Raw genomic sequence first — 11,258 nt, forward strand, 5'->3', positions numbered from 1 at the left:
TTGCCGTCAGGATGTTTGAAGTTCCCCTTCCATGTGGAAAACCATCTGATGACAAACTAATTTGAACCAAGCCTTCTTTTGGAGAGGATTAACTATCTCAAGCTTGGACTCTTCAGACACTTTGTGATTGTTCTGGCTTGTTCTGCGCTCTCGAATCATGTGGCCTTTCGTCCGACTCAACATTTCACCATCAGGGATAGTTTTGCAAACTAAGCATGTTTTGGTCCAGGTAATTAGCATAGCCAAACTTCCAGAACTTCCGAATGATTCAGAACCGAGACATTGTCCAGAAAGCCGCTCACTCGTCAACAGCATTAGTGAAGACGGATGACCTAAGAGAGAGAAAAAAAAAAGAACACCGTTACCAGAATATGAAGCTTCGGGATATAGAGAACACAAAGCATTACTTTGTAAACACGAGCAAACGAGATCGGCAAAGGCCACCCGTCACTCACTTAACGCAGACAAACCGACCTCAAAGCTGCGCCAAGAAGCAGCCTGCGTGTCGGCGCAATCAGAGTTTATTAGTAAGCAACGGCAGCACCAGACCCGCGCCTGTAGACAACATGTCTCAGCTGCTCCTTTGAAGGAGAAAGTTGTACAGCTGATAATACCCTGATTGCCTCCGTTAAAACGTCCATGCGGGTTGCTCCTTGTTTAACATGTGAGTCATAGCTCTTGTACAGTGAAGCACCGTATAATCTCATGTCCGGGGTTGGACAGCATGTTCCAGGGACACACATAGCAAAACAAAATCGACCAGGCCGTAGAATGGCTATTATGTGAGTGAGGGAGAGAGTGAGTATTCAATTGAATATGTGAACAAAGAAGTTCATGCGTGAACACCATGCTTCGGCCTTCCGCACCGAGACAGACAAAGTATTTCCTGTGTTGTAGAAACCCAAGTTGTCCTGGATGCAAAGTAAGCCAGCTGGGCTTCAGTGTTAGTTTCCATTTTCTAAGTTCTGGTGGTGTTGGTGGAGACCCAGGGGACACATAGGCCACACACCCCAATCAGATAAGTGCCGTAATTAAAGACCAAAGAGGGAGACGGCTCAAGTTCTTCTTCCTTTAACCTCACAGCGAGCGATAATAGAAGGGATACTATCAAACCTCCTAGCCTGCAGTTCATTGGCCGCAGCAGGGGCAGGGAAACAGCTGATTGGCTTCTGTTAGAGGCAGGAGAATCAGACAAGTGTCTTGTCTTTCCAGATATTTGAAATATGCTTGGGATGGTGGATGGTGTAAGATGACAGTGATTGAGTATACAATACGAGGCATGTAGTGTAAGTTTCAGGTATTTTTTCCAAGGTCAAGGATGTAGTATTTGTACAGATGGAGAAGTATATGTACTTGTATTTATTCCCTTCCGCCTTTATATGTACAGGTAGATGAGACAGAACCATACAGGATTCAAAAGAAACCCAGTGGTGGGTTTCTTTACGAAGGCAAAGAAAGGGTCAAAGGGATGTCAACATCAAAGCAACTGGCCTAACCTACTTCAGACCTCCATGATTCCTACTGACCATAATGTGCTCCGGTCGTGTGTGTGTGTGTGTGTGTGTGTGTGTGTGTGAACCAGTGGAGTGTGGAGAAGGACATGAAGACACACTGTGACTTTTCTCTCTCTGTTTCAACCACAAGTTGATTTGCCTCCTGTACAGCTGGCAAAGAATGTGCACACATACATACACACACACACACGTTTTAGATTTGAAACATGTTAAATATTGATACAAGCACATCCAAACAAATACTCTATCCCCTCAACTCTTACCTTGTCCCTCAGTGTGTGTTTGCTTGTGTGAGGGTGTCTGATGGTGTATCCGTGCAAGGTAAAATAGCACTTTATTAATGCCAGAGTGGAAATTTGGGAGTGTGTATAAGCATGTGTTCAGGAGGTGTGTGTGTGTGTGTGTCGGGGGGGGGGGGGGGGGGGGGGTCAGTTTGCTCTGTCTGCTCACTTTCTCACACCTGTTTCCATCGTCGGCTCCGAAGTCCAGTTGGGCTTCATACACGGAGGCCAGACAAGGTTTAGAAGGGCCATTTATATATTATATTTTAAAGTCGCAATGTGTTACATGTCAACTCTCTCCTCGCTCAGAATAACCTTCACATATCTGTAGTCAATGCCGCTTGACTGATTTCAATGATGTGATCGATAACATTGTGTAACAAAAATATTCTGCAAATACAAGATGCTGGTCAGCCTGTAACCTCTATTTAGTTACAAAAATCATACAACCCTTCCAAAACCCCTCAAATTAACAGCCAGCTGAGCTAAGCTGGTTCACATCACACATTTGCCCAGCATCTTAGAGTAGACAGAACACAAATTTAGTTTTTTGAATTCTGAAAGTCTCTGAATGTCTCCCTATTCGTGGAATCATCTGTTGTTTGAGCTGGGTGGTGTATCTAGCAATAAATCTTTTTTAAGTGGACTTTGATTTGGTATATACGGAATTACCTTAGACCATGGTCGTATCCAACTGTAAGAAAACGTATTTCCCCCAGCTAGGCATACGTATAACCCTGACACGCCTCAGAACTCAGATCAAGTTCAACTGAAATATATGAACCTGATATTTCACTATTCTTTGTATACTATAGTATTTAATTTAAATTTTGTAAATGCATCAAACTCTGTACAAACATTGTAGTCATGTCCCTTCAACATGCCAGCTGTTAACTAATCCCTGGACTAGACATCATGCGATGGTTACTCAAAGCGGACACCTTTCATCATTAGTATACCATTTTATCACAACATGTGTATCAAAAGATTTCCCATGCAAATTAGAGCCCATAAATGATATAGTAAGCAAAATAAGAAAACAGACCGCACAAAGATCACTAGGAACCAAAGCGGCCCTCTAACCTGCCAATTGTAGGACAAATTAACACATTCTTCCCAAGGATAGACACATGAAGACTTTGGAAACCAACCAGATATAAAACTAGAGCAGCAACCAAAGAGAAATATAATACTAGGAATCCACAGCATCACGTGGGATCTGATGTGATGATTTCATCTATTGAGTGTGAAGGACGAAGAGAGCGAGAGAGCATGAGAGAGCTAAAAAGATCAAACATGACTAGAGAGATGTATAAAGATGGTTGGCTAGAGAGTGGTGGTCCTCATTCTGCTGGATTCGTCTGTTCTGGACCATTCCAGATGAATGATGCAGTCTGCTAAGCTTCTTTTGTGCGTGTATGTGATTGCAGAGTGTAGGAAGAAGGAATAATGAATTGAAGAGCAGATGGAGGCAGACAGAAGGGAGTACAGAGAACTCAGGACGACATCTAGGGAGGTCAGTCCGATACCAAAAAAATGTTATGGTTAAGTTAGGTGATGGGTGGGCGTACCACGGGTTTAACCAGAGTTTGTAGGCCTGTTGTCAATGAACTGCCATCTAAAACATTTGTTGCGTTAATTGAAGACACTAACATAGTTATATTTTTAAGCAATTGATCTGTGAAGAGCTTGAAAACATTGAGCAGTCGTTACTGAATAACGACTGTTCATGTCAAATATAAAAAAAAAATGAAAAAAAAATCTGCGGCGCCTGACAAAATACACACATGATTGCACAGGAAAACCACAACTGTGAGAAAAAAATAAATATACACATTTTTAAAAGGGGATGTGGTTCAATACTTTATTCATTGAAGTCTTCAAACACATTTTCTTGATATACATTTCTGAAGGTAAACTAGCGTGAGGTAAAGGTGCTGCGAATAAATGAAATGCCATCATAGTCATAAGCTGACATACAATCGCTTTACTGATCACCATTTCAAAAATATATTTTTATTGTACAACACTTCATATTTTCCCCACATTTTGTAGTTTATATGCACACAAACACACACACACGCGCATACATCCACGCTTGCATAACGTAAACAGGGTGCCATGTTATTCCCAAAACTCTCCATGCAGACAAACAGGAGAGCACTAGTAAAGTTATCCATGTTCCTGAAGCGCGGGACCGGCTAACTACAGGAAATATATACACTTCCCAGTTTGACCACAAGTTGATAAAATACATTCTATTATCTGTATTTGCGGTCCAACTGTGGGAATCATAATACTGATCATAGGGAAAACACAGCAGAAAAACAAGCTCAGAAGACACACGCACACACACAAACACACACGGCTAGGGAGTAACAATTCACAGTCTGGGTCTGGATTGATTGTCTAAACATGCCACCTTTTAAACGTTCAGACTATCCTCCCTGCCCTTTCCTTCAACTAGCATAAGGCTAACCTGATTCTACTCCATCAAGCATTGCTAGTCGACCACAGATCCTAGTTGGTCATAGAACTTTAGCAGTCTGGGGTTTGGCTGCAGTTGTATCCAAAAGTGGGTCACAAGGCTTAAGAAAAAAACAATGGCATTATTTTACTTTTTTCAAGGTTATCTGACTAGGGAATGGCTGAATCCATCGCTGCCACGGTAAAAATATGTCTCGCTAGTAAAAAGCTAAACTAAACGAAAAATGTCAAGCAGCTCGCTCAGGGGAACCCAAAACAAAGCAGCCATTTTCTCACATAAAAACATATGGGGGGGGGGGGATTGTGAAGTTATGGGACAGTCAAACCCACAGCCACCTGAAAACCCTGGAAGTTGTAAACCCTTGAACCCACCTAACATGCAATCACACCGAGCTTGCCGTGCTCTATCCATCAAATTTTACCTTATGCTTCCACGCTTGCTGGGTGGGGGGCCTTCACCGTAGCCTAACCAGAGGTGGCTGCACAGCCATTTGCTGTGCAGCAAATGTGAACCATCAAACTGCACAGTAAGGGTCTCATATGGGGAGAATTTTTACAATAATGGCAAACTTAACCAACCAATGAAATGCCAAGCCTGTACATGCGCCCCTATCCCCGTAAACCGAGTGCGGCACTGGTCGTATGGTTGGGAAGTGGGGAGGGGGCCCCTAGACCGTTGACAGCGTTAAGACTTCCTGCCGCAACCTTCAAAATAAAAATACAGAAACTCTTAAAAAAGGCACCAAGAGGTTTGGTTGCTGGTGGTGCTAGAGGCGTGTGGCCTGTGCTTAACGCCAAACAGGAAGACAAGATAGTTGTAGAGGCCAACTCTGTCCCATCAGAGCTCTGCTACATTAGAGGCCTAGCCTTTTCTTCCTACCCCAAAACCACAGTTAGCCAGACAAAACCTCTCAAGCAGGCCAAATTACACATACATATGCTGCCACACACAAAATAGGAGCCAATGCAGGTATGTAAACACCACTAAGGTGGTAGGGGTATCACTTATACCAGGAGTCCAAAAACAACTTCCCCCTTGAAGTGACTTCCGAGTGGGGAGGGGCTCGTTGGGAGTAAAACTGGTAGCTGAATGGAGACGGGGGGGGGGGGGGGGGCGGGGGGGTTGCAGTTCTACGTCAGCGGATGACGAAGAACCTTTGGCTTCACATAACAGCTATGCCTCGACCCCCGCCGGTCGTGCCAAAAGGGGAGAGGAATTCCTGGCTGGTGGACCAGCCCGTCCTTGGCCTATCCCCTATGACCCGAAAAGGGGCTAAAAAAAAAATAAATGCTGGCCCCATCGTCCCCAAACGGTGAATCAGCCGCCCCGTGTGACGAGAGGGGTGCACCATGCCAACGCAACCCAAAAAGTAGATAATTATAGACTACCGTCCGGGACTCCCTGTGTGCAGCCTCTCTGGCTGCCATGTGCTGCTCCTTATAAGGGAAGGCACCGGCTGCCACGCGGTCCTCCACAACTACCAGGAACCCTGCTTCCCAGAGGCCGGCTCTGTCTCCTGAGGAGAGAGAGGATCCGGAAGGAGGGGGGTACACAACGACAAGTAAAGGCTAAAGTGGAGGAGAAAATCCCCAATAGACAAACGTAAAGACATTTCCCACACACACACACACACACACACACACACTCACTCACTCACTCCCATGTCCTCACAGCCCTGGGGGGGGGGGGACGCCATCTTGGAAGTGCTTTTCGTAATTCCACGTCAAAATTAAAAAAATAAACCACGGTCTGTCACCCCTCTCAATCATAAAGCCTCTACACGACTCTAAAGACCGCCTAAACCCACATGATACAGCATGACGCTCAACTTTACAACAAGCTCATATTTTCTAAAGTATGTCCTTAATACACCAGTGCTCTGCGTTTCTTTTTTTGTTTTTACCCCAAGTATACATTTTATATTAGATTGAGCTTTTTTTGCTTCATTTAGTTACATGACTTCAAAAGAAATTATAATCATTAAGGCCATATTCTCATCCTCCTTCCTTTTTAAAGATGGACCATAGTCAACTGAAACGTGCAAACCCAGAGGAGCTATAAGGCACAAGAGGAAGCCGTCATATCAATAAAGATTTGAAAAAGAAAACCAAAAACAGAATTATCCAAATAACACTTAAATACAAAATAGATCACTTTGGATTGGATGGCATTGCGACACGCAAGGATTGAGTTCTTGACACTTGGCAAGTTCCCAGTCCTCTATGCCTTCACAGGAAAAGAAAGCTTTTTTTTTTATGGCCCAGATATTGTCTTTATTTTTTTTCAATTTTCTCTGCAACAATTCTGTTCTCTTCAACGCCAGCGGCGGCCACTGTCCCGGCATATGGCCATATTTTTTTTGCTCATCTCATGAATACTTTTGTCTGTTTTTTTTGTGTGCATGTTTGTCAGTTTGCGTCAGTTGCACGGCAACCACGTGGGAATGTTCTGGTTGGCCACGTAGTAGTTGCTGAAGTTGTGGTCGCGCACGTAGGGCGCCGGCTGGTAGTAGCAGGTGACGCTGGAGGCGTCGGGGATGGCGTTCTGCTCCGCCAGCACGTGGAAGGCCAGCAGCGAGATGAGGTTGAGGGTCTGGCGCCGCTCGTGGCCCATGAGGCACACGGTGCTCTCGTCCACCACGCGCCGCAGGATCAGCAGGTAGTCGTACTTGCAGCGCTCCTCGCCCACAAAGTGGCTGTGCAGGTAGGCCTCCACCTTGCGCTGCTGCTCGCCCACGTCGGGGAAGTCGATGAAGAAGCGGGAGCACATGTAGCGCTCCAGCGCCTTGAACTCGTCGGCGTCTGTGGGCCGGAAGTCGCGCACCAGCAGGTTGCAGTACTTGAGCAGCCCGCCGCCGCGGATCTCCTCGGGCCGCTGCGTGGCGATCAGCTTGCCCCGCAGGTGGCCCATCGCCGCGCCAAAGTCGCCGTACACGCTCTCGCCCACCACGGACGGGTGGAAGGTGGCCGTCATGGGCGCCCGCGACAGCTCGTAGTAGGCCAGCACAGAGTCCAGCACGATCTGGAACGAGTCCACGCTGAACTCAAACTGCCGGCGGAGCGCGTCCACGAACTTGAGCTCCACGTTGCGGCCGTTGTTGTTGCACAGCGAGATGAGGCTCCAGCGGTCCTGCTCCGTGTTCACCTTCACCAACTTCTGCACGTAGGCCTCCTTCAGGGTCACCGCCGTGATGCGCTCCTTGTTCACGCCGTCCGGCAGGAAGTCCAGCAGGGTGCCCAGCACCACGTCGCGCACCAGCTGGAATTCCGACTCGCAGGGCAGGTCCACGCGGAAGATGACGTCCAGGTCCTTGTAGCTCCAGCCCACGTCCTGCACCAGCACGTGGCTGGCCGTCGAGCCGTTGAGGCGCACATCCTTGACGCGCACGCCGCTGCGCTCCAGGCGCGAGCGCACACGTGCCACAATGTCCTTCAGGCGCACCTCCAGTGTGGGGAAGTTGCCACGGCCGTGCACGGGCACTGCCTCCGACAGCACCTCGTCCAGGCGGCTCACCTGCTCCCAGGACAGCAGGTTGGTCGCCACTGTAGCCATCTTCCAATCAGAGAGTGCAGATAAACTGCCAGGAGAGAAGAAAAAAGAACATAAGCGATTTAACAACTTGATACATATAGAATTCAACCCTTATTGATTTGATTTAAAGAAAACAAACCTACTTGCTTTAAAGGAGTATTGACATGAGCAAAGGTGACAAGACCCTACCAGTTAAGAGTTCTGATAAACAGGGAGGAAGGGATATCAATAATTTTTTTCGAAAATATAGAGATTCAACTTATTGATTTAAAGAATCCACTTAATATATACACACAACACAAAATAAAAGTAAACCATAGGACGTGTTGTAGTAGCCAAAATTTTGAGAAAGGGAAACCGCAATATAGCCTAATGATAAAGAAGGAACGACCTTTGACCTTTAAGGGCTCACCGGTGTGTAACGGGGCGCGCGCATCACACACACCTGGCTGCGCAACAGAGTAGGGGGAGGGGCGGGGGGCGCCCGGCTTCCAGAAGAGCGTACCACGCCGCGAGCCTTCCGTTCCAGAACCGCGACGGAAACGCACGTTTTAAATAAACACGACAACCGACTATTGTTTATTAAATGAGTAAATCAAAACGACGGGTATTCAAAGAATGCCGACCGTATCGGCCTTCATTTAATGATGACCGCTGTCAGCCTCATTTCCCCGTTTGTGATTAATGACACATTTATCAAAACCCTGTTAGTGGACACCAAACGTCCGAGTGTAAATGTGTAGTTGCGTTACATAATGTTGTAAGATCTTAATGTATATTAAAAAAAAACGTATGTCATTTAAACACCATACCAACGTTAGCAGTGGTACAAGTCAAAGAGCACCACATCATGGATATCATGTTATAAAGAACCGACCGGCTCGAACACTGCGCTCAGCTGATTACATTGTTAATCAATAAAATCATTCATACAATCGCGAAAGCAAAGGGTAGCCTACTATGTAGACCTATCGATCAAAACTCAAAACACTTTGAGCCATAAAACGCCAACAATTAAAAGTTCAACCGGGGAACGATATCGGTATCACGTGTCAAGAAAGGCGAAATCAGCAGAAATGTCATGACACGTGAAAGGTTTAAACGCCCAAAGCAGGCAATTTCTCCATGTGATGAATAAACAGGTACATACGGTTCAAAAGGCTTCCACGGATAGAGGTCGAATTACAAAAGACTGAGGAAAGTTTGCATTCGTGCCGATACTTCCATATAATCCAGTAAGACAGACAAACGCAGCAGACTGCAATGTAGAAACTCGTCCTCAGCAGCTGAGAGCAGGGATTTATAAGCCGAACCACAGCCTCGCCGGAACACACAGCCAGCCCACAATACAGTCCCTCTTGATTATTCAATGTGCATTTAAATAGTTGCAAAATATTAGTTATTTAGATTTATAGGAGGATATTTCAAAATTACCTTCAGGTCCAATTTAAATTGACGATGGGGGCTTTTTGAATCAATTCTTTCTTAAATTTGGTTGTATCAATGCGCCGAGTAAAGACCTGTGATTGGTCGATGAAGGTTTTTCTGTTGCCAGGTTACCAGGGTCGCTTCCTGTTCTCGTTTGAAACGTCAGTGCAGTCACCGTCGTGAGTGGATGAATTGACTATACTAATAATTCTGATTCAGATTAGGCCCCTACTAATTAATTCCTACTTTCTCTTAAAATTGCTCTTTTCAACATAATACATGATACAATACGTATTTGTTGAACGTAGACATCCCACATAAAATACAGTAAAGGCAGTACAAATAGGTCTATAGAAAATGTAAATTAAAATAAAGTATATATGCGCATGTTAAAATAAAACTACTATAATTATACTTATTATGAATTATAGTATTTTAGTCACTGGTTTGACCCTATTCCCTTGGTAAAATATTCATTGGAATAATGACGTAACACAAAACACTAAATAGGTAGAAAACTTCATTAGTTACAGTTGCAAATAGACAAAATAGTCAAAAAGCATAGTCTCTTGTAATTGTTTATATTATGGTGGACAAACACAAACACACACACACACACACACAAACACACACACACACACACACACACACACATAGATACCAACAAATACACACGCAAACAAACAAAAACACACACAGAACATGACAGAACAGAAAATAAATTCTCCTTTTGAATTCCACAGAAGATGGTATGTTTTGGTCACTTCCCCTGAAAGGTAAAAAGCAAACCTGTGTTTCCAAATGTTATAATCATATTAGTCTGTCAATTTGGCAGGTAAAACCCAATGAAATATCAGGAATTTCCCCACAGACACACACACACACACACACACACACACACACACACACACACAGTTGTTGTTTTTTTGATGTTCTCTTTACGTCACAGAGAGAGAAAGAGAGAGAAAGAAAGTGAGAGAGATAGGAGAGAGGATGAGAGAGCGAGAAGAGAGTGAGAGAAAGAGAGATATATAAAGAGAGTGAGCTAGTGGGGAGTCCTCCAGGGTGTAGAATCAGAGAAGGGCTGTTATGTTTCTTATTTCTCATATTCTCATTCTGTGGAACTCATGTAATCAAAGACCATGAGCTTTGTAGCTTAGCAAATAGCTTCTTCACGCTCACACAGATACTCTGGGTGTTCTGGTTTGTGTGTGTGTATTTGCGTGTGCTTTTTTGTGTGTGGTTGTGTGTGTGTGTGTGTGTGTGTGTGTGTATGTGTGTGTGTGTGTGATTCAAATGTCATGCACTGATAGTAAAATCATAGGGTAAAATCCCACAGGATGTTGATTTGCATAACCTCTACCACAGATGTCTTCCCCTGTGTGTTCGTGTGTGTGTGTGTGTGTGTGTGTGTGCGTGTGTGTTTTTGTTGAGTCAGCAGCAATAAAAAGTTGAACTCTTGATGAATAACCTAACTGGATTTCCCCTGCTTATCTAGTCTATCGCTATTCTTTACTGTTCCTTTTCAATATTACAATCAAATAAAAGACACGCAAAAAAAAACACAGCATTATCTATCTAAAAAAGCGAAGGCGCTGTCTTGTGGTTGATATTTTGATGGTTTGGTGGACACCTGTTATTCCCGTAAGGACCCTTTAGAAACATTCTGCCCATATCCGGCCATGGTAGGTATCATCATTTGAAAGGTCAACTGAGAAATTATTAGGATTGGTCCCAGTGAGCGACATTTCTTTTGAGTTATGTGTGGGGGTAGGTAACACATCTTAAATTGTATGTTTGTACGTCCTGGAAATTAAAAATAGTACTTAGCAACGTGTATCATCTTACCATAGCTATCTTTCTTGTATACAGGGACGGGTTAACCTAGCAAAGTGCTTAGCACTTGTTCTATGAACATCCTTACTGTACCAACTGCAATATATTGTTTGTCTTTTTTATGACAAATGTACCTCGCATTTAGGTCACATTGGATAAAAATTCTGCTAAATGCCCAAA

At 44.5% G+C, this 11,258-nt stretch overlaps 1 protein-coding gene across 1 annotated transcript; it reads right to left on the reverse strand.

The window, feature by feature from the left end:
• Positions 1 to 3,795: 3,795 nt before the first annotated feature.
• Positions 3,796 to 9,088, reverse strand: tent5c (terminal nucleotidyltransferase 5C). The gene is made up of 2 exons (XM_079732567.1): positions 8,965 to 9,088; positions 3,796 to 7,860 (listed from the first exon to the last, which is right to left on the reverse strand). The coding sequence occupies exon 2, from the start codon at positions 7,833 to 7,835 to the stop codon at positions 6,702 to 6,704; it is 1,134 nt and encodes a 377-aa protein (XP_079588693.1). The 5' UTR covers positions 7,836 to 7,860; positions 8,965 to 9,088; the 3' UTR covers positions 3,796 to 6,701.
• Between the last annotated feature and the right edge of the window lie 2,170 nt (positions 9,089 to 11,258).

This window comes from Pollachius pollachius (genome assembly GCF_949987615.1).
Source record: "Pollachius pollachius genome assembly, chromosome: 3".
In the NCBI taxonomy this organism is placed as follows: domain Eukaryota; kingdom Metazoa; phylum Chordata; class Actinopteri; order Gadiformes; family Gadidae; genus Pollachius; species Pollachius pollachius.

What these genes read in the sequence shown, in the direction of transcription:
- tent5c (XM_079732567.1), bottom strand. Translation starts at nt 7,835, where the DNA reads ATGGCTACAGTGGCGACCAACCTGCTGTCCTGGGAGCAGGTGAGCCGC.